The 25,844-nt window shown below is 52.9% G+C and overlaps 1 protein-coding gene across 2 annotated transcripts in view; it reads left to right on the forward strand.

Moving 5' to 3' along the window:
* The window catches only part of NPTN (neuroplastin), a 40,009-nt gene that overhangs the window by 8,479 nt on the left and 5,686 nt on the right, over positions 1-25,844 (forward strand). For both annotated transcript variants that reach the window (XM_041418403.1, XM_041418404.1), the window contains exons 2-5: positions 12,308-12,476; positions 15,097-15,191; positions 20,772-20,905; positions 21,718-21,991. In XM_041418403.1, the coding sequence (XP_041274337.1) occupies positions 12,308-12,476; positions 15,097-15,191; positions 20,772-20,905; positions 21,718-21,991 (672 nt within the window). The remainder of the gene's footprint in view (positions 1-12,307; positions 12,477-15,096; positions 15,192-20,771; positions 20,906-21,717; positions 21,992-25,844) is intronic.

A 25,844-nucleotide genomic window follows, 5' to 3' on the forward strand; every position in this document is an offset into this window, starting at 1 on the left:
GGCTGAGCAGATTCTCCTCAGCCTCTGTTACATAATCCCCAATTCAGCAAAGGGCATTTCTTGTGAAAGGTCGCTGCATGAAAATGTCCTTTCCCTCCCTCACGAGGATGTGGAGCAGCTCCTGCTCCTGCAGAGTGAATAAAAGGGGGAAAAGCAGCTTTGCTGGGGAGAAATGGGATCAGTCTCCTGTCAAACACATTTGTTGGATCAGGAAAGGTCAGGGGAGAACGGGGAGCTCTGAAAACCTCTGGTTATTTAAAACCCTTGCACCACGCCATTAGAGAACCAGGATTTTACAGAGCTAATCTGACACAAAATCATTTTTATTGCCAACATTCGAGGTGTTTCCAGTGGCTTTGAGACAGAAATTTAATGCTATTTTAAATTTTTTTGAGATCTTCAGCTGCTGCAGACAAATTGAAATTGCTGCCTGCTCCGACTCTGCTTCCTGTGCTGCAGCTGAATCCCTTCCCACTGCTTTCCAGGGAATGGCTTTTAGTTGTTAACATGGATTTCGTGGCACTTCCCAGGAGCCTTCCTGCCCTGGCTCTTTCTGCTTTGGAGGGATTCTTGTCCACTCCTCAGCTGCAGCACTAAAATTCCTGTATTCCTTGAAAAAGGGATGAAAGCAGTGCTGCTGCCTGGGGGGATTCTTCCCTGCCAGGGAGGAGCAGGGATGGGGAGAGCAGAGAACAATTCCTGCCTTTGCTGAGCACCAGGTGGGTTCAACCCTTGGGAAAACCTCTGGGAGAGGAGGGACAAATTGCCTGTGGGAGGAAATCTCCTTGGGAGTGACTCAGCCCGGCCTGCTGGCAGCACCAGGCTGCCTTTTCCATGGATTTCAGGGGATGCTGGAAGCTGACAGTTCCCTGGAATGCCTTTGCCAGCCGTGGTTTCAGAGGGGTTTTGTGAATTGTGGGATTGCCTCGGGAAGTTCTTGGCTTTTTTATGGCACATGAGGGAAGTGCCAGGCAGGAAATACAATTGTTGTATCCTGTGAGAACTCCTCCAGCACTTCTGCACTGATATTCCTTAGTATTTCCATTGAAATATGGGGAAAAAATGTGCTTTTTGAGGCACAGGACTTGCTGTGGATCTGGGTTCACAGGTTGGTGGAGCTGGCTCTGCTCCATCTTTATCCATCTATTGTTTATTCCAGAGTGCTGATCCAAATGTTTCAGGTAAATCAGAGATTTTCCATGCTTCCTGTTAAAGTGAATGTTTGATATCAAGTCTGCAGTGAGATAAAAATAATTCTGCATCCAGGATGGCCCAAAAAGACAGAAACACTTCCATAAACTGCATCCCTTTAAATTCCCAAGGTGCAGAGCCCTGGGAGTCTGTAGTTCACACTGAAGGCTTGGGAGCAGATGGGTTTCAGCAGCAGAGCTGGGGAGGGAAGGAGCTGGAAATTGGAGCAGGAGCTGTGGAGGGACCCCTGGGGACAGGCAGTGACATCCCAGGGGTCTGCCTGGGCTCCCTCATGGGCTGGGCTGCTTTGTGGAACCAAGGAGCTGCCAGGGCTCTGCTCTTCCCTGCTAAAAATTGGGAACAATCTCCATTCCTGCTCTCCAGAAGGTGACTGCAGCCAGCAGGTGACACTAGCCTTGGAGCCACAGTTTATGAACCCTGTTCCTGGTGATTCTTCCCATGGGATCTTTATGGAACCAGGGAATTGCCAGAGCTTTCTTCTTCCCAGCTAAAATATGGGGAGAATGTCCATTTCTGCTCTCAAGAAAGTGACTGCAGCCAGCAGGTGACACTGGTTATGGGCCCACAGTTCATAAACCTTATCCTGGTGATTCTTCCCATGGGATATTTATGGAACCCGTCCTGGTGATTCTTGCCTGTAGGATATTTATGGAACCAGTGAAGTGCCAGGGCTCTGTTCTTCCCAGCTAAAAACCAGGAAAGATCTCCATTCCTGCTCTTCAGAAGGTGTCAGTGGTTATGGAGGCACAGTTTATAAACCCTGTCGTGGTGATTCTTCCCTGTGGGATATCCCAGCCTTGTCTCAGTTCTCACCTGCACCCTTCAGGTGGGTTGTCACCTAGATCCCTGGAATTGTGTTCTGAGCCCAGCCAGGAGGGGATTTTGGGGAAGGGAATTCCCTGGAGCTGGGGGAAGTGTGCCTGTCCTCCCAGGGCTGTTCCCATGGGCTGTGCCTGGGTGTGTTTCCTCAGGGAATTGGGGCTGCTCAGATCAGGTTTTGCACCATAAAATGCCAGCTGTGTTTCCAAAGCGTGAAGGCAAGCATCCCCTTTTTTATTCCAGGGAAACTTGGATAAAAGTGTCTGGTGGGGGGCAGGGTGGGAGGGTCTCAGGCTGATCTGAGAGGTTTGTGGGGCCAGAGGATCTTCCACAATCCTTTCCAGCCTAAATTCCTGATTTATCCCCAGGAACCGATCTCTGTGCCAGGAATTCCCCCTTGGGGACATTCCCAGCATGGCCACACCCAAACCATTCCCCTCAGGATGAGTTTTTTTGGAATTTTCCCACAAGTCTCCTGTACAGGGAGATGGGCAATGCTGGGCTGGATGGATGCAGGCAGTGTTTAATCCTGTTCCTGTGGGATGAATCCTCAGGTTCCCTGCCTGTGGAAGGAGCCCCGTGCCCTGGCACAGCTCCTGCATTTTAGATGATGCTCTCCGGGCTGGGTTCTCCTCTCTCCCAGCTCTGGGAAGCTGCAGGATGAGAAGGCAGGAATTAAATCCAGGAATTAAATCCAGGGATAGCCGTGGGCTCACCTGGGTGCCTCAAGCCTGGCTTAAGCTGCCCTGCAGCTGGCAAAAATTAATGGGATTCGTGCCAATTTTCTCATTTTGTGCTTCCTGGTGAGAACAGAATGGGAAAGCATCGATCCGATGGAAAATGGGTGTGGGCAGGCAGCATGCTGCAGTGCCTTCCTGGAATTTATCCCCAGGCCTGTGCCCTGTCTCCATTCAGGAATCCTTTCCAGCCTGAATTCCTGATTTACAGGACTAATCCCTGTTCAGGAATCCTTTCCAGCCTGAATTCCTGATTTACAGAACTGATCCCTGTTCAGGAATCCTTTCCAGCCTGAATTCCTGATTTACGGAACTGATCCCTATTCAGGAATCCTTTCCATCCTAAATTCCTGATTTATGGAACTGATCCCTGTGCCTGTCCCTGAACATCAGAGTGTCTCATCTCTTCCTGCTGTCACTTTTTTTTTTGTTTCACTAATTTCCACGATTTCCAGTGGATGGGAGCGCTGGCAAGGAACAAATCATTCATCAGGGTGGTTTTTTCCAGCAGCACTCTGCCCAAGTGAGATTTCCCCACCCTCAGAAATCTTTGGCACTTAATTAAGAGAAGAAGAAGGTGTTAATTAGCCGGGGCACCTCATTAACACAGCCCAGCTGAGGGGGGCAGCTCCTGCCTGGATTTTGTGGGTATTCCCATCAAATTGTCCATCTGGGAATAAAGCAAAAATAAAAAAAAAAAAAATCAGCTCAGGTGAGGGCACAGCAGAGCTGAGCCGTTCTTGCCTTTTCCACTTGCACTTTTGTTCATTTATTTGAAGAATTCAAAAAATGAGGCTGCATAACTGAGGGAAATAAAACCTCCAGAACTCTCCTAAAGGCCTGAGAGCAGTGAAATACAAATTTTTGATGTGCTGAGAGGTTTTCCAGGTGGGTTTTTGGTGTAAAGACAGCCAAGCTTGAAATCATTCAGTCCCACAGCAGTTACACTTTGTTTATTGTGGCTCCAGACTGAAAATCAGGTTTATTTTTGCACTTCAGCCTTGTAAACTCTCAGTTCTGAGCTTGGAACTGTGCTTTGTGCTGTGATTTACGTGGGATTTAATTGATTTAATTCACCTTGAGCAGCAGCCTCAGCATGGGGAAGGAGCATTATCCTGGTTTTTTGGGGTTCCTTGGTCACAGTTGTGTTGGTTGGGATTGAAAACTCCCTTGGAAATCTTTTTATTTTTCCTTCATTTTGGTCCTAATTTGTCCATTCTTTGTGTATATTAAACCTGTTTTTTTGCTGTCTTTGAGCCTGGCTTAACATCTTTCCTCAACTTGGCTTTTAAGGCAAAGCACTTTTATTTTTAAACTCCTTTTTTACACCATACTTGGGGAGATGAAAATTCTCCCTGCTTTGCTCCTCCAGGGCCATTCTCCTTAATTCTTTTGCACCTTATGAAATTTGAATTCCAAAAGGATATTTTAATTATTAAACAATAATTTCTGCAGTGCAGGGATGACTGCCTTGTGTATTCTTACCCTGGAAGATTTTACAAGAATTCCTGAGCTCTGAAAATCCAGTTTTGTTTTTTTTTTTTTTCTCAGTTGGGGATTTAATTTTCTTTCCCCAACACAAATTTTAAGGAAGAGTTTGGAAATGTGAGGAGCCCCTGGAATTCCAGTGGAACTCTTGTGTTCCATTTCCCTGGTTTTAGGGCATTCATCTCTCCTTGTCTCCATCCACACCATTGGGGGATGAGATCAAATCCTGAATAAATAAATCACTTCCAGAAGGGGTTTTAGGTTAGTCCCAAATCTTCGGGGTTAAAGAGAGCAGAGTCCCAAATCTCTTTAGGTTTAAACAGAGCAGAGTGCCAAATCTTCAGGTTTAAACTAAGAACAGTCCCAAATCTTTGGGGTTGAATTGAGTTTAGTCTCAGATCTCTGGGGTTAAGCACAGCACAGTCCCAAATCTCTGGGGTTAAACTGAATTTAGTCCCAGATCTCTGGGGTTAAACCGAGGGTCGACCCAGATCTTTGGGTTTAAACAGAGCACAGTTCCAGATCTCTGGGGTTTAACAGGGTAGTCCCCAGTCTTTAGGTTTAAACAGAGCACAGTCCCAGATCTGTGGGGTTAAACTGAGCACAGTCCCAGATCTCTGGGGTTAAGCTGAGCACAGTCCCAGATCTCTGGGGTTAAGCTGAGCACAGTCCCAGATCTCTGGGGTTAAACAGAGCACAGTCCCAGATCTCTGGGGTTAAGCTGAGCACAGTCCCAGATCTGTGGGGTTAAACAGAGCACAGTCCCAGATCTCTGGGGTTAAGCTGAGGGCAGTCCCAGATCTGTGGGGTTAAGCTGAGCACAGTCCCAGATCTCTGGGGTTAAACAGGGCACAGTCCCAGATCTGTGGGGTTAAGCTGAGCACAGTCCCAGATCTCTGGGGTTAAACAGGGCACAGTCCCAGATCTGTGGGGTTAAGCTGAGCACAGTCCCAGATCTCTGGGGTTAAGCTGAGCACAGTCCCAGATCTCTGGGGTTAAGCTGAGCACAGTCCCTTGAGGCAGCCCTGCGCTCTGGCTGTGTCTGGGTTTGGGATTTTGTTGTGCTGCTGCCTCTGGAGCAGGAGCCGAGATGTGGGACAAGCCCAAGAAAGGCAAGGCCGGGCTGTGGCAGCTCCTGCGTCACCGAGACCTGCCCAGTGTCACCCACTCCGTGCTGGGACAGCCCTGGAATCCACTGGCGGGCCCAAAGGCAGCAGCATTTCCCCTCCCACTGCCATGTGCTGCAGCCTGGGGAATAATTCACCTTTTTTCCCCTTTTTTGTTTTTTTTATAAGTAGTCTTGCTCAATGCTGGCAGACTCCAGCTCCTTGTGCAGCTCCTGGCTGGGTGTCACCGTGGGTAGTGGCCCTCTGGTGACATCCCCTCACTCACTGCTGCTGTTTGTGAGTGGCTGGAAATGCAAAATATTAACCCACAGCTGCCCCTGGTAATTGAAATATTTGTTAATTTACCTATGGAGGCTGTTTGGCAGCTCAGAGAGTGCTGGTCATTGGGGTCAGGGAGCGCTGGTCATTTAGGGTTGGGGAGTGCTGGTCATTGGGGTCAGTGCTGGATATTTAGGGTCAGGGCATGCTGGTCATTGGGGATTGTGGCTGTTCGTTATTGGGGTCTGTGGCTGTTGGTCATTAGGGGGCTGTGGTCATTAGGGGGCTGTGGCTGTTGGTCATTAGGGGTTGTGGCCATTAGGGGCTGTGGCTGTGGTCACTGGGCGCTCATTAAATGCTGTTTAATGCGTGCTCCAAGTCCCCATTTCCATTTCCAAACCTCATTGATTTGCCTCTCCTCCTAAAACAAGCCAGTAATGCGAGGCCAGGGATGGCACAATCCGAGGACAGGGATGACAGGCTCTGAGTTTTCCTGGTGTGACACTGTCCCTCCCCACACTGCTGATGTCCCCTGCCCCAGCAGAGCACCAGGACGGGTTTTGCTGCATAATCTGTCTGGCCAGCTGTGTCCTAATCCTGCAATTTTAGGAGGGGCCTGGGGGAAGGGCCTGGTGTTGAGGCGCTGCTATTCTCCTGAATATCTTTGGCAATAGGATTGAAGGACAATTTAATGTGTGTGTGTGCTCCCAGCGGGGCTCTGAGGCGGGTAAGTACGGGAGGATTTAGGATATCCAGAATATCCCATATTGTGGCCTGAGCACGGATGTCAGCCCTCTCCCAGCAGGGGGACTGCTGAGGGTCATTTGTGGGTTCCTGACAAAACAACCTTTTGGCTTCTGAGTGTTCATTCCACTGAAATTCCCTTTCCCAGAGCTGGCCTATCAGGAAAATAGGCCACTTGTATCTTGGGGAATTCCCTGCCCTGGAAGTCCTGAATAGATGGGAGAGGAGGTCAGAGCAGAGCTCACGGCTGGCACGGGTTTGGGATTTTACCCCTGGCGCCCCTTGGGTGGGTCAAGGTAAAGAAACCTCCTCAGGGAGCAGATCCTGACCAGGGACACTTAACCCTGGCACATCCCGGGCTGCCCAGGGCTGGAAAAGGCCTGGAAATCCCTTGGGGAGGGTGCCAGGGGCAGCTGCCAGGGAAGGGAGCAGCAGGGATATCGGGAATTCCTGCCCTGCAGCCCTGGCCACTGCTGGTACCGTGGGTGTCCCCAGGCTGTGTCACTGCCAATGCCGTGGGTCCCCAAGCCGTGTTACTGTCAGTGCCAGGGGTGTCCCCGAGCTGTGTCAGTGCTGGTGCCATGGGTGTGTCACTGCTGGTGCCCTGGGTGTCCCCAAGCTGTGTCACTGCCGTGCGTGTGTCATTGCTGATGCCGTGGGTGTCCCCAAGCTGCCCTGGGTGTCCCCCAGCTGCCCTGGGTGTCCCCCAGCCGTGTCACTGCTGATGCCGTGGGTGTCCCCAAGCTGCCCTGGGTGTCCCCCAGCCGTGTCACTGCCGATGCCGTGGGTGTCCCCAAGCTGCCCTGGGTGTCCCCCAGCCGTGTCACTGCCCTGGGTGTCCCCAGGCTGTGTCACTGCCAGTGCCGTGGGTGTGTCACTGCCGATGCCGTGGGTGTCCCCCAGCCGTGTCACTGTCGATGCTGTGGGTGTCCCCAAGCTGCCCTGGGTGTCCCCCAGCCGTGTCACTGCCGATGCCTTGGGTGTCCCCAAGCTGCCCTGGGTGTCCCCCAGCCGTGTCACTGCCGATGCCATGTCTCTAACTGTGTTTTCTGCCCCGCTGCTGTGTTGTGTGTGAGCTCTGTTGTTTTCTGCTGCTCTGTCACTGCGTTTCTGCTGCCCCTCCCTGCAGCCGGGTTTGTCAAGTCGCCCATGTCAGAAACTAAGCTCACGGGGGACGCCTTTGAACTGTACTGTGATGTGGTTGGGAACCCCACTCCAGAGATCCAGTGGTGGTATGCGGAAGTCAACCGGGCAGAGGCTTTCAAACAGCTGTGGGATGGCGCTCGGAAGCGCCGTGTCACCATTAACACTGCCTACGGGGCCAATGGGGTGAGTGTGCTGAGAGTAACCCGCCTTACCTTGGAAGACTCTGGGACTTACGAGTGCAGGGCCAGCAACGATCCCAGGAGGAATGACTTGAGGCAAAATCCCTCCATTACGTGGATTCGAGCCCAGGCTACTATAAGCGTCCTGCAGAGTGAGTCCGGCCCCCAGTAGTGGCACTGTAGTGTCTAGAGGCAGTCTGGTGACCCCGCCCCCGTGTCCCCACCCTCTGCCACCCTGTCCTGTCGTCGCCAAGCGCGGGCTGCTCCTCCTCGCCTGTAGTGCTGACCCTGTGTGCCACCCGTGTCTCTTCTCCTTAGGACAAAGCACCTGGGAAAACCTCGGGATGTGGGGTAGAGCTTCCGTGTGAAACCAGCCTGCTGTCGGATTTGTGTTTGTTCCCTCCTCCTTTTAGTTTTGTAGGAGGTTTCCAGCCTCCCTGGCTTCTCCAGCAGTGCCTTTCTCTTTGATTGCCATGTTCTTTTCCCAACTCTAACCGTTTTATTTTGATTTCTTCCGTTCTCTTGGAATTTCTGGGAATGCCTCCTCGCCTGGTTTTGGTTACATATCTGCTTCTGGATAAATCCTTCCCTTTCAGTTCCACGTGACCTTTCGTGTTTGGATTTTTCCATGAAGTCGTGGTGTTTCTTTTCCTTCCTGGCCAGCAGCATGTTCCTAAGGAGCTCTCTGATGCAGCAGCACTGAGGAGGTGCAGCCATTCCTAATCCAGCCTGTGGGAGCAGGGAGAACATCCTGCCCAGTGCTGAGCCCAAACTTGGGCTCAGTGACTCCATCCATGGTGCAGCTCCTGGCAGCAGCAGAGCTCTGGGAGCAGAGGCTGAGCTTGGCCCAGAATTGCTCTTTGTTCTTGCCTGTGGCAAGGCTTTCCTGCCTTCACTCTGCTTTTCACCCCAGATGGATTTGGGATTTCATACGGTCAGATTCTGCAGAGAAGAATTTTGGGCCAGATGTAAAAGTTGCATTTGCCTAAGGAAATGGCTGCTGAGTTACAGGTGGAGGGAATTAAATCTGCAGTGTGCAGCTACAGGAGAACTTGTTTTGGGTGGTTTCTCAGTGCCCTCAGAAGAGCAGAGCAAAAGCGTGCTCTTGCTCCTGTGCTCTGTGCTCAAATAACCCTTTAATGCCCTACTGGGTACAAAACTCTGGTTTTGTATCTTGATTTTTTATTTGGGCGCCTTGAAAAATGCCCCCCAAAGCTGTCCCCAAAGCCTGGTGCTGCCGTGGGCACTGCTGGATCAGAGACCTTCCCTCTGGCAATGGAAACAGCCTTGGTGCACGTGGGAAAATGGCTGGTGACTCGGTGCTGTGGGGTGACTGCAGTGACAGCGGGTCCCTGAGCTGCAGCTCTCAGCCTCAGCCCACCCCTCGCCCTCCCGTGTCCTTTGGGCTGCCAAAGGACTGGAATGCTTGCATGGCCTCCAGCAGCAGCTCTGCCATCCTGGGAATGATCCTGGAAACCTGTCTGCTAGGGAGTGCTGTGTGCTGGAGAGAGCCCCGTGCCCTGGGACAGTCCTGGGGCTCCAGAGCAACCCTGGGGGACACAATCCTGCTGGTGTGCAGAGCCAGCCTTGGGGAGCACAGCTGTGTCCCTGGGGACGGGGGGTTCCCTCCCTCAGGCCCCTGGCACCGAGGAATGGCAGCTCAGCCTCTCCTCCCCTCCCAGCTGGTTCCAGCTGCTGAGTGGGAGCTGCCTCCTGAGTGCCTTGTGTGGGATCACACTGCTCTGTGGGATCACACTGCTCTGGGATCACACTGCTCTGGGATCACACTGCTCTGGGATCACACTGCTCTGTGGGATCACACTGCTCTGGGATCACACTGCTCTGGGCCCTGCTGTGCAGGGGAAGAAGGAGCAAACCCCTGAGTGCCCTCCTGTGTGTGCTGGGACAGCTGAGCTGCTCCTGCTGGGAGGAGGAGCCCGCGGACATCAGCACCTGCCTGAGCCTGCTGGAGGAGGAGGAAAACGGGGATGAGGTTCCCAAGGTGTCCCTGGAAGTGCAGCCCCTTCTCTGAGCCTGCCCAGATGGCCTCAGCTCTTCCATTCCATTTTCTTGGAAATGGGAATAGTGTGGCTCAGTGGAGTTGGAGTTTCCAGCTGCTGCCCTGCTGTGACACCAAAGCCCCACAGAGCACAGGCTCTGTCCTGGCTTCTGCAGAGATCAACTTGCTTCTGAAAATCTGGCACCCAGGAACCACCATCTGCCTTCCATTCCGGATTTGGAACCAGAATTTCACTTGCTGGGGTTTTTTTTTTAGTTGCTTTGCTTGGGTTTTAACTGTAAAAGCTGAGCTTACATAAAATGGGCACTTGAAGTGATGTGTAAAAAGTGATTTTCTAGGTGAGCATCCTCCTTTGGCTGCTGCTGTCCCAGTATTCCAGTTGCAGTTTGTCTCTTGCAATTAAATGAGGAGACTGCTCCATCAATTTGCTTTTTTAATAACCAAATCAAAGTAACATAAATGCAGGTGAAGCTGGAAATGAGACTTACAGCTGCCTTCAGTTCTGCTAAGCTAAAACTGAAAAGGTTGCAGGTCAGTCACTGAGTTACTATTTCAGACACACTCCAAAAATATTCCCAGAGCTCTGTCAGTGTTTTTGTGGGAATGCAGATGAGCTCTTTGGGGGTGGAAAAGCACATGGGGCAGGCCAGGAATGGTGCACGATACGAGAATAACACAACAATTCTGGGCCCAAACAATCCTTGAAAGGATAAAATGCCCAGTGTGGGAGAAATGAGGCAGAAACAGAGTGAAAAATGTGGCAATACAAACAGCAACTGCAGTGATTCTGCAGTTGAAGGATGATTTAAAGAGCTGGATTTCCAAGAAGGATATCCAGGACTGGGATGCTGCAGGTTATCAGAGCATGGATATTTTTCCTCCCTGGGCACAATCTAAGGATGTGCCACGGGATACAGGGATGTTCCTTCCCTGTGTGGAAGGTTGGGATGGTTCTGACACAATTGGGATTTTCTGTTCTCTCCTTGTGTTTCATAATCTGCATTCCAGAGGCTCCATGGATCATAAATTTATATCCCAAACTGTTAGCACAAGGCAGAGTTTCCAGAATCCAAACTCCTTGGATGACTTGCAGAAATCAGGGAGATGTTTGCTGCTTCCTCAGCCTCCTGCATCCAGAGGGGAGGGAGGGAGGAGCAGCTGGAGCTGCACCTCTGGAATCAGTCAGGAATTGATCCCAGGTGGGGCACACAGCAGCATTTCCACACACACAGCCTCTGGGGTGGCCTGCAGCCTCAAAATCTTTTTTTTTTTTTTTTTTTTTTGAGACTAACAGCAAGAATTGTGATGTTTTTAACCCCTGCCATCCTGTGTGAGGTGGTTTTTCACAGAATGCTTCAGACCTGAGGTGAGGCACAAGCCCTGCAGCAGAAAGGTCTTTACCAAGTTTGGGAAGCAACTTCTGTGACTGAGAATCAGGCGGCTGTGTGAGCTGGAGAGCAGCAGCGCCTGCAGGGGCTGAAGGCAGCGTGGTTCTCAGACAGCAGCACAGTGCCCTCTTTGATTTGAGCACTTCTGAAAGCTTTGCCCTAAAGAATGGGAATTGGGTGTTGCCAGGTGAGGCTGTGAAGTGGAGCAGCCCCAAAGCAGCCAGCAAAGTGCAGAGCTCCTGGGCTCTGCTCATGCACTGGGGCTGTTTTTGTCCTTTAGAAATGTTTGTGCTCAGGGTTACTGTAGACACAAGCCAGTTGCAGCTCTGATTTTAGCCTGCTGTGTATCCTTACATTTCACTGTCGGGTTCTGGGTGCTGCTCTCAGCTGTTCCTCCTCAGCCTTCCCCAGTTCCACACACCAGGGAAGAGGTTGTGCCCTGTGGAATCTCCTGGGGCTGCAGCAGCCTTTGGGCAGGGGCAGATCCAGAACATTACTGAGAGGCCTAAATTTGACTGCTGTTTATATAAAAAATGGGTTTGTTTGAAACCTCAAGGAGAAGAATTCACAGAATTACCACGTTGGAACCTTCAAGATCGTCGAGTCCAACCCAGCCCCAACACCTCAACTGAACCCTGGCACCCAGTGCCACATCCAGGCTTTGTTAACACACCCAGGGATGGGGACTCCAGAACCATTCCAGAACTTTATCACTCTTTCTGTAAAAAACTTTTTCCTGATACTCAACCTCAGTTTCCCTTGGTGCAGCTTGAGAGTGTGTCCTATGGTTCTGTCAGTGCTGCCTGGAGAAAGACCAACCCCAGCTGAGCACAGGCACCTTTCAGGGGGTGATAAGAACCAAGTGCCAGCCAGCAAGAAGCTTTGGAGGAGTAACTGAGGCCTCACGTGCAGCCCCAGGAGTTGGTGTGGGAAGCACAGAGTGTGTCAGGAGTCGCTGGTGTTCCTTGATGTGTGGGAATTCCCAATTAACCCCTTCTTGTCTCTCCCCAGGAGCGCAGCCCTGGGGCGCCGCTGCGCCAGCTCCGAGCTCTGTGGTTTGGTTGTGCTTCCTCCGTGTGTCCCGCAGTGCCATCCCCCGTGTGGTGCCCTCCCCTCCCGCCCCCTGTGCCACGTAGAGTAGCTGGCACCGTCCCCAGGGTTGGCTCTGAGCGCTGTCCCTGCCTTGCAGAGCCGCGGATCAACGCCAGCGAGGACGTGGTGCTGCACGTGGTCGGCGTGGCCGTCACGCTGCAGTGCAACCTGACCAGCAGCCCCAGCCCCCTGGCCGCCAGCTACTGGGTGAAGAACGGCGAGGAGATCCCGGGCACCAGGAAAGCCTCCAACACCACCGAGTACAGGTGGGTGCTGCGCTGGGCCAGGGCAGCAGGGGGCTCCTGGTGGTCCCACAGCCGTGGCTCGGTCAAACTCCCTCAGTGCAGAGCTCTTCTCCAGGGTTCACAGATGTGTCTGTTGCTGCACATCCTCCCAGAGCCCAAAATCCCAGCTGGAATGAGAAATGGGAATGGGCAGGGATGGTGTTCATGCCCTGGGGAGGGGTGGGATGGTGTTCCTGCCCTGAGGGAGGGCAGGGATGGTGTTCCTGAGGTGTGGGTGCCTGGGGTAAGCCAGGAACAAAGGCATACCTGGTGTTCTCGCAGCGGTGGCTCAGTCAAACTCTGTCAGTGCAGAGCTCTTCTCCAGGGTTCACAGATGTGTCTGTTGCTGCACATCCTCCCAGAGCCCAAAATCCCAGCTGGAATGAGAAATGGGAATGGGCAGGGATGATGCTCCTGCCCTGGGGAGGGCAGGGATGGTGTTCCTGAGGTGTGGGTGGCCTGGGCTGAGCCAGGGGACAAGGGCACATCTGGTGTTCCTGCAGTGAGCTCCAGGGTGGATGAGTAAAACTAAATTCAGAGCTCTTCTCCAGGGTTCACCTGGACAAAAGCACACACACAGCATGATTTTGGTTTCCTGGGAGTGTGTGGGGTTTATCCTGCCCATCTTCTGCTGCACATCCTCCTGGAGCCCAAAATCGCAGCTGGAATGAGAAATGGGAATGGGCAGGGATGGTGTTCCTGAGGTGTCCCTGAGGTGTCCCTGAGGTGTGGGTGCAGCTCTTTGCTCACAGCACTGCTGTGGGATGGTCCCAGGCCTTGGCTGGAGCTGGTGGGATCCCATGCAGCTCCCTCAGTGATACCCTCAGGGTCTGTTCCCTCTGGGATTTTCTTGCCCTGTTTTTTCTTTCTGTCCATTTTCCCCTTTGATGCACAGCAAGTCCAGCTTCCAGTTCCACATTAAGCCAAGCTGAAGAGCTCTTTAGGGATGCTTTAACCCCCACTGGCAGCTTGGTCCCAGCTGTGTTCTGTCTCTAGAGGGGCCCTTTTCCCCCTGCTTCACTGGCACAGGATTAGGGAATGTTCCAGGTTTTCATGGTCTTAGCAAAGCAACCTCTCATCCACAGCATTTTGGAAGTTGGGTTTGATCCTGATTAATGATCTGTCCTTTCATTTTCCCCTTTAGCTCACTTTGAATTACCTGGTTAATTTTGCAATTAAAAACCGAGTCTCATGTCCTTCCATAATTCCTTCCTGTCCCTCCTCAGTGCAGTGTTCAGCCCTGGGCCTGAGCTCTGGGGGCTCTGCTTCCCTGAGGAGCCATCAGTGGATGGGAGTGGTGCTCAGGGTGCCTGGGAATTGCACAGTATTGCCCAGCAAGGGCCAGGCTGAGGCTGTTCCAAGCCAGGCTGGATTTTTCCTTCCACATTCCTCTGTAAAGGAGGATTTAGGCTTGGCTTCAGTTTTAACTGCTGGGGAAGGAAGGAGTGAAGTGGGAGAGCACCACAGTCCCCTTGTCCCCAGGGAACGGGGGGCTCCCAGCAGTCCCAGGGACAGCTGGAGAAATCCCAGCTTTCCATTTGCAGAGTAGATCCTGAATTCTGAGCACTCCTGGGCTGCTTTGCTGGTGCTGAAGTTCAGGCTCTCTCTGCTGTTTGGTTTTGCTTTGGATCTGCCCCTTAACTGTGCTTTGGTTCCATTTTAAATGCAGGAATTCTGGGTTTTCTCAGTGAAAAGCAGCAGAGCATAGCTGTGGTTAACAGCGGGTGTTTACTCCCCCATTTATTTATATTTTGGTTTATATGCTGGTTCATCTTTTGTATTCTGTTTATTTCCCTTAAACTCCTGGGCTTTTCTTTTTTCAGTCACTTTGTTTTGCTGTCAGATGTTTTTTGTGCTTGGAGTTCAGAGCTGGGTACTTTCATCCTCCAGAAATTCTGTTCCAGAATTGAGAGATTAAACTGTTTCAATAAAATGCTGCCTGTTCCAGCGCTGGCAGTGGAGTGCACCTCTCCCAACCCTTCACCCAGCTGGGGGTGGCTGCTCCAGCTGCAGGGAGCTCCTGTGTGCCCGTGAACCTTGAGCTGTGTCAGTTTGCAGCTCCTGAATGATTGATGGCAAGCAGAGCCCGGGGAGAGGCAGACAGCTCCACCTTGTCCTTCCTCTCCTCACTGTGGGCATTGCCTGCAGCAGCTTCAAACCAGCAGTGCTCCAGGTGTGCTGTTGAACTGCTGGGCCATTGCAAAGTTCTTATCTGAAATTAATTCACTTCATAACTCGAGAGTTGGGTGTGTGAATGCTGTCAGCACTCAGTCTGAAGTGAGCAGCTTTTTCCACGTGTCTCAGCAGTTTCCACGTGTCATTAAATGATTTTATTGTAGGGGTTGTGCTCTTCTGCTGGGGCTTTTTTGCTTGATTAAAAAATTAATAAAAAGGGAAGGATAAATAAAAGAATTAACAAAAAGGAATAATTAAAAAGGTAACAGTTAATAAAAAAGGAGTGTTTTGGGGGAGGGAAGTGCCTCAGTGTGTGCCGGGGAGGCTGGGCGTGCCCGGGTTGCACCAACAATGAGGGGTGCAATTAAGGGGTGTTAATTGAGGTGCCGTGGGTGTGAGGCAGCTGTGCTATGTGCTGTCCCCGCAGGATCCTGAAGGCCCGAGCAGAGGAGTCCGGGGAGTACCTGTGTGTGTTCGTGTTCTCCGGCTCGCCCGTGGCCAACGCCACCATCGAAGTCAGAGGTACTGCTGCAGCTGTCACTGCCCCTGTCCCCTGCCACTCCCTGCCTCCCTCAGCAGCCCCACAGCACAGGAGAGGCCTCCTCGCCGTGCTGGGTTCAGAATCAGAAATAACAATTTGTTATCCTAGATAAAAGCTCTGATTTCCAGGGAAGGCCTGGCACACGGTCAGGGAAAGAGCTCAGAGATGGGAGCAGCCGTGGATTTGGGGGCACTGAAAAACCTCTGGGTCCTCCTAGAGCCTGAATAAAATCTGCAGAATGGGCAAGGTTTGCCACCAGTGTGGCTGTAGGGGAGCCACAGAGGTGTCAGGGAATTCTCAGGGATTTCCCACAGGTCTGCAGGAGGAATGAGGTTGGGAATTTGTGTGGAATTTGGCAGGCCCTGTCACTCTGTGGGAAAGGGAATTCTACCACCCTGTGCCTCTGAGGAGCTTGGCTGGGTGTTCAGGATACACAGCTGGAGGGGTTCCATTTTCCTTCTTTTCCTTTTCTTGGGGATTCTTTTCTTCCATTCTGCCCTTTTGCTCTAATTGCTGAATCTCCTGATGTTACCCTAGTTAAAATGCAAAGTTCCTGCTGCCTCCTCTGGGCTGCTTTAGGTGACAAACCACTCCTGGAGAGGGGAAATGCAGCTCTGGGAGGGGAGCAAGATCTCTGCCAGCTCTGATGGTCTCTGCAAGGTCCTTTGGGAGTGTTTGGCTGCTGCTCTGCCAGGAGAGCTTGGCAGGGAGCTGGGAGCTCACTCTGGGGGAAGAAAAGTCAATTTGTGTGATTGAAGTGGCAGGAGAACTGATCCTACTCACTTCCCACAGGTAATTTACACCTAAATACCCTTCCTGGGAAACTGGGATAGTAAATGGGGATTGCACTTAGAGCAGATGTGAGGGACAGTGGCACCACCTGGGTGCCATGCACAGCTGTAATTTCCTATTTACCTGCTTGAGTCCTGTTGCTGCTCGAGCAATTACACTCAGATTTAATTGTAATTATGCTGATTGTAATTAGGGTGCAGCTCTCACTGCTGATGCACAGGGGAAGGAGGGTGCTGAATGCCAGAGTGCTCGTGCTCCAAAAATAGGGATTTTCTGACAGCTCGTGAACAGCTTCCCCAGAGCCTGTGGCAGGGGCAGCCCAGGGCATGCAGGGCACCTCCCCTGGTGTGCTGCTGCCTCCTGGCCCTGGCATGGCCCTGGAGCAGCCTGGCATTGTGGGAGGTGTCCCTGCACATGGCATGGGCTTTAGGTCCCGTCACCAAAACCATTCTGGGATTTTTTTCTCAAAAAAATCCGTAGGGCAGAGGTGTGAGAGCAGCTGGGAATCCAGGGTTTAATGGCAGCATCTGGTGCCTTTCCTGGGAGCTCATTCCAGGGCTCCTTCCCTCAGCCAGCTCTGCTGAACTTCTTGGGGAGCTTTGTTCCTGCTCAGGTCCCCAGAGCTCTGGGGGCAGCTCCCAGCTGCAGTCCTGAGGCTGAACAAATGCTGGGTGTAGGGAAATGCTGGCTTTAGGGAAATGCTGGCTTTTGGGAATCCAGAAAATGATGGGTGTAGGGGATGCAGCAAATGCTGGGTTTAGGGAAACCCTGGATCTAGGAAATCCAGCAAATGCTGGGTTAAGGGAAAGGGGCCCTTGGAGCAGGGATATCATGTCCCCTTTTCCAAGGCACTGGAGCAGGCTGGGGGTGATTTTGGTGGGCTGGGGGTGCTGGAGCTGCCAGGCCTGGCCAAGGCACCCCCTCCTGCCCCCTGGGAGGGGATTTTTGATTGCTGCATTTCCACCTGGGGTATCCCTGCAGTGCTGGTGTGGAGCTCTGGGGACCTCAGGATGAAGAGAACCCCAGATTGTGAACTGCAGCCCTGGAGAACTCTGCAGTGCCCCTGCTCTTACAGGATCTTGGGAGAAGGGGAGAGGAAACAGATGCTGGAAGGACCTTTTGAATTCCCCTTCCTTCCCTTGCCTCATCAAGGGGTTCCTCCAGCTCCCTTTGCACCTTCCTGTTCTGTCCTTCCCAGTTATTCCTGGGAAGAGCCTGGTCCTCCATTCCTGGCTGTCTCAGCAAACCTCTGCTGCAGCCTGGCTCCTCTCTACCAGGAATAAATTAAATTTGACATTCTGAGCCCAGCTGCATCCTGGAGTGATCCATGAAAATCATCTCACATTCCCCCTTCTTTTGGTGCCTTCAAGCTCCAGAGGGGGACAGGGGTTGGAATCATAACCAGAAAAAGAAACTTCCCAGAGCCCTGTTCAGGTCACCCCTCAGACATCCCAGTTTGCAGTGCAGGAATATTTTTAGGTGCTCTGCCCTTGCTTTAATTTTGTCTATTAATGAGAAACCTGAAGGTAACTGGGCCATGGTTTGGAGTTGTCACACATTTAAATTTCCCTCTCCTTTTCAGTGGTAGAGAGCCTGGAAGGGCTGAATGCCTCCTGTATGTGAGGAGATGAATTTTCCTGGCTGTGTGACCCCCAAACCCTTCAGAAAGCTGCTGCACTCTGAGTTCTGTGCCTGCTGGGAGCACTGGAGCCCCATGCTCTCCCTGCCACAAGCCACTTTTCTCCTGTGTTTTGGTTTGAAGCTCTCAAAATGATGCTGCTTAGAATTCCTCTCATGTCAAGCATGCCTAAATGTCTATTAGTTTTTCCTTTTTTTGGTAGCAGTTAATTTAAATGAGCCCTGCTTACTTCCTTTTGCTCTTTGTGAGGTGTTTCCAGCCCACCTTGAGGATTTTTCCTGCTTCACATGCAGGAATCCAAACCTCCCTTTGCCAGAGGCCTTCTGCTGGTGCCGGTGATGCAGCAGTGACAGAGCAGAGGAGGGGGCTGTGCTGCCTGAGAGCTGAAATGCAAATCCTTCCCAACAAAACTGCCTCACCCTGATGCCCTGAGGAGCTGGAGCAGAGGCTGGATGGAGTTAAGGGGAATAAAGTGGAGATTTACTGAAGTGCCCTCAAAGGGCAGAGCCCTGGCTGTGCCCAGATGGCTCAAATATGGGAGCAAAAGAGGGCTTGGTCATGAGATCTCACATTCTTACAAGTTTTAGTCCATTTGCATACAGGAATTAACTGTCCAGTTAATAGCTTCAGATGATGAGGTTTCATCCTCCTTGCTTGCTTGCCCTCTTGTCACGTTGTTTAAGCTTTGGGCCTGAAGTTTGAAGAGATTGTCCTTGAGTCTCCAGAAAGAACAGGATTGTTTTGTTTCCACTGCCCTGTGAAAAGATCCCAGGAACACTTAATATAAAGCTAAAAGCTGCACACCAACACAGAACAGAAAAGCTTACAGCCTATGGAATCAGCCCTGGGCTTTGGCTGGCACAGGAGCAATTCTGGCTTGAAAAGCTTCCCAGGAAAGTCCTGCTAAAGCTGGGGCTGCAGGGGTATGGGGCCAGCAGGACACAGTTTCCTGCATTGTTTGGGGCAGAAAATGCTGGGTTGGTGTCTGGTGGTGGCCCTGAGCCCTGAAGCTCCAGCACTGCACAGAGCTCCCTGGGTGCTCCCGGAATAGCTCTGGCCCAGCAGAGCCAGGGAGGAGCAGAGGTATTCTGGGCACTGCTGCTCTGCTGGCATCTCCTGGGAGCTGGCCTCTCCTTCCTGCAATGTCATTGTGTCACCCTGGAGCAGGAGTGGAGGTGTCCCAGAAAGTGTTCCCTCTCCTTTCCTGTCCCTTTCCCTCCCTGCCAGCAGCCTGACACAAACTGGGCCAGCTGGGAGTGCTGTCCCTGTCCCCTTTTCCAGGCTCAGCCCTGCTCAGGGTGGCACTGGAGGCCAGCCAGTGGTGGGTTGCAGCTCAGAGCTGCTGAGTGCCACTGCTGCTTTTCCTCATGGGAGTGTTCCCAGTTGGCAGCCCCTGGTGGCATTCCAGCAGTGCCAACTCTGGGATCGTGTCCTTGTCACCGCTGGGCTCTCGTGTCCCTAGGCTGGAGGAGATCCCTCCTTGGCCTCCTCCAGGAAGCAAAAGCCACAGGGGGCTCACCCAGCTCCTGCTTTAGGAAGGTCCCAGGCCCAGCAGGGAAGTGGTGGCACCTCTCAGTAAGTCCCAAGATGACAGTCCCCTCTGGAGCCCTCATTATCTGGGATAAATGGCATTTTCCTCTCCGAGGCTGGGGCAGGGGGTGGGAAGGACGTGGTGGGTGCTCTGCAGTGCCTGGGTCCTGCAGCAGCACAGCACTGCCAGCCCCAGGGCTCATTCATTTCCTGCCTGAAGACCTGAATTCAGCTCAGGAACTCCATTTGCTGCAGGTGTTCTGCCCCTGGCAGGCACAGGGATCACCTGGCAGGTGGGGAATGTTCCTCCCAGCTTCCTTCAGCTTCTGGCAGCTCCTTTCTGTGCAAGACCAGGGGGTGGTTTGGATCTGGTGCCTTCGTGCAGGTCAGCTTTTATGTCTCTCAGGGTATTTTTATGTCTGATGTGGAAAGATGCATTTTGGATGTCAGTTTTCTTAAATAAACCCCTTGGGTTTGTTCTTGGCCTGTTCTTACCAATCATGGCTGTTCTTGGCATCATCTTGGAATTAGTAAGTTGACATCTGGCTGGGCTTCATGCTCTGGTCAGGACTCCTGCAAGGCCCAGGAAATAAATGCTGTGTTGGAAATGCTGTTGGAATTCCCATGGGCACTTGGAGGGTGCCTGGGGCCTCTCCTGGTGTGCCTATCCAGGTGAACAAACACCAGCAGGAGCTGAAGCTTTCCTACAGCCAGGATTTGCTGTGCTTCACAATCTCATTTGGATAATGCTGTTACTGTCCAAAAAGGATCTGAGGCACGGGATGCTCCCTGCCTCAAAACCCCTTTGACATAACACAGTAGGAAGCAGGACAGCTTGCCAGGCATTTTAAAGATTTGTGCTGTAATTTTGGGAAGAGCAAGCTCAGCTGCTGTCTGCTGGCAGGAGAGCTTTTGTTCCCTTTGAGCAGAGCTGTGAAATTCCCCTCATGATCTCAGCCTGCAGCTGGAATTGCTGTGTGTGCACGTGCAGGGAGTTCTCTGGTGGAGCAGGGGAGTCTCCTGTAGGAAATTCCAGTTTCCTGGAGCAGCTGGGCTGCCCCGGGCTGGATTAACAGCTCAGAGCTGCCATCACACATCCAGCCACGTGTGCTGTAATTAGGAGCTGCAGCTTTAAAGGTGGGCCCTGCAGCCCGGGGCCATCTGCTGGGCCAGGGGTCAGCCCAGGCACTGCCCTGAGCCAGCCTAAGCTGGGGGTTTAGGGCTGCTCCCAGGGACACACAGAGCACAGGGTTCAGGGCTGAGGGACACAGAGCAGAGTTCAGGGCTGCTCCCAGGGACACAAACAGAGCGCAGGGTTTAGGGCTGTGCTGAGGGACACAAACAGAGCACAGGATTTAGGGCTGCTCAGGGAGGATTTAGGGCTGCTCCCAGGGACACAAACAGAGCGCAGGGTTTAGGGCTGTGCTGAGGGACACAAACAGAGTGCAGGGTTTAGGGCTGCTCCCGACACACACACAGAGTTCATCCATAGCATCCCCTCGGGGTAGGAGAGCCCATCTTCCAGGGAGCAGGAGGGATTTGTGTCCAGGTGGGTGGAAGAAGCCTGTTTGTACTTACAAGCTGCTCTGTTGTCTCGTAGCCACTCCTGACATCACTGGGCACAAGAGGAGTGAGAACAAGAACGAGGGCCAGGAGGCCCTGATGTACTGCAAGTCCGTGGGCTTCCCCCACCCCGAGTGGGTGTGGCGCAAGAAGGTCAATGGAGTGTTTGAGGTAAGGAAGGGGGCAGGATGTGTCTGCCTGCCCAGACCCCAGAGAGGGAGGAGAGCAGCACCCCAGGGTTGGGGATGGGCTGTTCAAGGGGCTTTGTGACTTCTCAGAATGCAGCCCCTCCAAAATGTGAGTGAAGGTGGATATTTTTGGCAGCAGTGAAGATGGATGGGTGAATATAAAATTGATATTTATATATAAAAATATATGAAAATATATATAATTGATATTTGTACTATTGGTATGTGAAAAACTCTGCTCACTGCATTGCTGGGCAAAGTTAAGAACTTACTCTGAAAGCCATTTTCTGGAATTTGCTACAAACTGCTAGACTGAATTAAGAAACTTGATTTAAAACCACATTGGGTTATAAATTCCTCCCAGGTTTTACTGGTTGAGCTCACAAGACTTAATATGAGGAGGTGGCAGTGATCCCTGTTAGAGCTTGGGTGATCTGTTTGTTCCGTGTAGCCAGTGATGTAGTGAGCAGGAAAATGTGACCAGCAGTGGGAATAGCAGAGAGGAGCTGGGAATTTCCAACCCCTCCAGCCCAGCTGTTTCCTGTTGCTGCATGGATTGGATGGATGGAGCCAAAATGTGAAGCTGATAGCAGGATGGGATGAGTGTTCCCTGCTGAGTGCAAGCTGGAGGTTTTAAGGAGCGGCTGAGTGCTGGCAGTGATCAGAGCCCTGAGTGCAGAGTCCCCTTTGTGGTGTTTGGAGAGATGAGCACCAGGCCTGGGCTCCTCCCTCAAATCTCCTCTTCCCGTGCCACAAAGGCCCTCAAGCTGTTTGCCACCCCTGTCCCTTTGCCAGGACATCAACAACTCCTCGGGCAGGTTCTTCATTTCCAACAAAGAGAACTACACCGAGCTGAGCATCACAAACCTGCAGATCAACGAGGACCCCGGCGAGTACCAGTGCAACGCCACCAACCAGGTGGGCTCCGTGTCGGTCACCACCATCCTGCGCGTGCGCAGCCACCTGGCCCCGCTGTGGCCCTTCCTGGGCATCCTGGCAGAGATCGTCATCCTGGTGGTCATCATCGTCATCTACGAGAAGCGGAAGCGGCCGGACGAAGTTCCCGACGGTAAGTGCGCCCCGCGCCGCCGCTGAGCCGGCCCGGCCCGGCCGCCCTGCTGCCGGAGGAGCCGCGGGGCCTCTGCACGAAGGACCGGCAGCCCGCTCTGTCCCGCTCCACGCTCCTGCCTCTCTCCTTCTTCCCTCTCCGGACATGAAGCCCAGAGGGTGCAAGGCCCAGGGCTGGATTGCAGGGCTGGGATGGGTTGTGGATGTCTTTAAAGCTTTGTTGAGTGGAGCACTCCCATCTCTTTCCTGAGAAACGCTGTCCGTCCGCCCCAAGGAGCGTGGGGCAGCACAGGGGCAGAGCTGGCAGCACCCTCACCCCTGGTGGCATTCCCTCCTCCCCGTGGCCGGACACTGGGCAGGGGCTGTGAGGGAACATTACACTCAAACCAAGGAGTCATTGCACTTCACGGGATTGGGGCTGCAAAGGTGCTTCAAAACTAAAATGTGTGCAGGGTTCAGAGATGGGGGAGGGCTCTTACTCTGCTGTGTAGCTGAATCTGTAGTTAAGGAATGCTCTGGAACCTGTATCTACTGTAGCCACTGATTAGATTTTATAAAAATAGGGCTTATTATCAGGTTTGATGGTAGCAATAATTAATTCATCTGTGTTTGGTACATACAATTAGTAGTAACTTTTATCTATGAGCTTCTCCTGCACACCTTCCCCTGTGCACAGCTGGGGAAAGGGGCAGTGTGAGGCTGAGTATTTGCAAGATCCATGCTGAGAAACAGCCTTTAATGTGCTGCTAGCAGCTTACTCCAGTGTGTAGAGAGAAAACCTCTGCGAGGACTCCTTGGGAGAAGCAGCAGGAATGTCGTGGTGCTGCAGGAACACGATGGATCCAAGCATGGGGCAGGTGGAGGGCAGTGTGCTGGAGCAATCCTCAGCACCGTGCTGGGCTGGCCAGGCCCTTCCCAGTGAGAGCTGTTTCCCAGGGCAGCTGGGTGTGGCTGTGGGGCTGCAGGGGGCCCTGGCAAGGCATGAAAATAGAGGTGTGAGACTGATGGGTGTGTGGGGTGGGCACAGCCACCTTCACGGGCCTCACACAGGACCCACAGTGAGGGGAGGAGCTCGTGGAACGCAGCAGGCCCGAGGCTTGGATCAGAACTGGCTGAAGTAGTGCATCCCTAGAGGAAACCAGCTTTGGTTGTAAGCCTTGAGTAGCACTTACTAACTGCTTACAGAGCATGTGTGGGGGCTGCTCCCGGGGTGGAGCCCCCAGTTGAACCGTAGTGCATGTTCTGTGCATCACTAACAGCTTCCAGTGGCTCCAGGGCTTGTCCTGCCCTCAGCGTGGCCTCAGGGATCTCCACCAGCCTGGAAAACTTGGAACAGACAATTTTCATTTCCCCTTGCACGTACCCACCTCCACGTCAGTGATCACAGCTCACCACATTCAGAATTTTCATTGGATGAAGTTTCACAAGGACCAAAACAAGGTCCTGGGAATTTGATACACAAATATTCCCTGCAAACAGCCCCAAATGGACTGAATCCAACAGGAATTGGCTGTGGCGTGAGCAGATCACAGCACAGCCCCTGTGGTGGTGCAGGGGAGCCCACACTGGAGGTGAAGAGTTCACTGCCTCTTTCCAAGGCAGGAGTTTCCTGGCTGGTCTGGCCACTCCCCAGGTACCCGAGGGATGCAGGCTCATCATCCCCCTGGAGCTGTCCAGGATGATGAGCCAAGGAGCTGAGGTTACTCCAGTGCTCACTGGGAACACCATTCTGAAGGCAGAGCCCTGGGGACTGACTTGGTGCACCTCCATGGGGGTCAGATGTTCTCCCTGTCCCCTTCCCTGGAGGAAAAATCCATGCTGAGTATGACAGTCCGTAGCTGGGGATGAGGTTTGCCTGGCTGATGGGCGCAACTGGCATCATGCCACCTGGAGTCCCACATTCCTGGGATTGTTGTGCATTTTCCAAACTGGCACCGAAGCTTTCTGTGCTGCCGAGGTGGGGAACGCCTCGGGAGCAGGGCACGCACAAATGCGCACGTGGGAAATCATCAGGAGCCTCCTGATTGCCACGTGTGGATGTTTGACTCGGGTTATCCTGAATTTTATTATTTTCAAGACATGGTTACGAAATGCCAAAGTTAATGCTGGAATGCAGCGGCGTGCTCGGCGTTTGGGATTTCAGCTCCCCCTTCCAAAATCACACCTCCGCCTCCGCTGCTGCAGCGAGCCGGGGAAGGAGCGTCAGGGAGCTGTGGCTGAGCCAGCAGGCTGAGGCCAAACACCACAGCACTCCTTATCCACAGCATCCACAGCAGCTGGCACCAGCCAGCATCTCTGCTGGCTTTTCCAGTCCTGGGGTCAGTGGAATGTGCTCACCTGCAGGGATGTGCTCGTGGCAGAGCTCCACGTGAGGTGGTGCTGCAGCAACCACTGAGCTCTTGCTGCCCTTCCTTGGACCTCTCCAAATTTAGACACTAAGATTGCTTCATTATCACCCCCTCTTCCCAGGGTGGAGTAACTCTGGAATGCCCTTCTGCAGTCCCCCAGTGTGTGTCAGCCCAGGTCCCACCGCAGGTGTGAGGGTGGATGGCCCCTGTGGATCTGTTACCCCTGGCTCTGCTGGGGGATGGCTCTGGCTGCAGATCCCGGTAAAGATCCCAAGGGTTGGGCTGCAGGTGTTGGACCTGTGGTGTCCCCTTGTGCAGGTGCCACACATCCACCTCAGGGTGTCTGCCACCATCCCTCAGGTGTCCTGGCCACCATCTGGCTGCTGAGGAGTGCACAGAGAGCTGGAAACGTGGCTTACTCAGACCACTTCTAAGGATTGTTTTTAAAATGTGGAGAAAACCACTGCTGCTAAACGTGGCCACTTCCTGTACTCAGGAAAATCAAAGGCTTTTGGAGCAGGAGGAGCTGTTAATGAGCTGCTGGAGCACCTTGGCTCCTGACTGGGGCAGTGCAGGATGAGCTGCTGGTTTTGGATAATGCTGGGAGCTGCAGGTGCCCACGATGAGCTCTCACCTCGTGCTGTGCCCAGGTGACACTTCAGGGCTGGCTCAGTTAGACCTACACAAATGACAAGGTTTGGGGTGTGCTGGGTCAGCTCCTCAGGCAAGACCAGTCTGGTGCTGGGCACAAGTGCCCAGTTAGTCCCAAGGGATGTGACTGGTGGGACAGGAGCGTTCTCTGGGTGAGAGGATCCTCAGACCTCTGGAACTTTCTCTCCAGCACCTGGGAACTCTGCCTGGCCAGCCCAAAGAAACAATTGGATGTTTCCCTTTCCCTCAGATCTCCATGTTCTACAGGCTTCAAATGCCGTGGCTCAGCGTGCCCATGGGAGGCTGGGGAGGGTGATGGACTCCTGGTACACTTGGAGCAGTTCAGTGTAAAGATGTTCCCTCTGCCGGAAGCGCTGCCGTGCTGGAAGAGCAGGGACACTCCTTTAACTTTGGCATTTCCTGACTGCAGGCCTCGGTTTTGCATGGACCTTGCTTTGTGTGTCCTGTGAGCTGCTTGGTGTGCCTCGGGCCAGGGCTGCTCAGGAGCTCCTTTGCTGATGTTTCCTCCTTCTCAGAACTCTGATTTGGGAGTTGATTCTTTTTCCTGCCGCTGGAGAGCAGGAAAAGGAACATTGCACCTGTGAAAAACCTGCTTCCACCAAAACAGTGGCATCAGGGGGTGCCTGGAGCAGGGTTTGCTGCGGAGCCTGTGGATGAGGGGTTCTCCCAGCACACCCAAATCCCGTGCTGGAAGGAGGAAGGGAGGGCAGATGGTGCTTGAATTCCTGCATCCTTTCAGAACGTGAGTTCTGACCTGCCTTACACTGGCAAGGCAGTGTCCAGCTTGCTCCCTGTTCCTAGAGAGCAGCCAGGGGGGGCTGGCAGTGCCAGGGG

The sequence above is a fragment of the Onychostruthus taczanowskii genome, unplaced genomic scaffold (assembly GCF_017590055.1).
Source record: "Onychostruthus taczanowskii isolate IOZ18803 unplaced genomic scaffold, ASM1759005v1 scaffold6, whole genome shotgun sequence".
Classification (NCBI taxonomy): Eukaryota; Metazoa; Chordata; class Aves; order Passeriformes; family Passeridae; genus Onychostruthus; species Onychostruthus taczanowskii.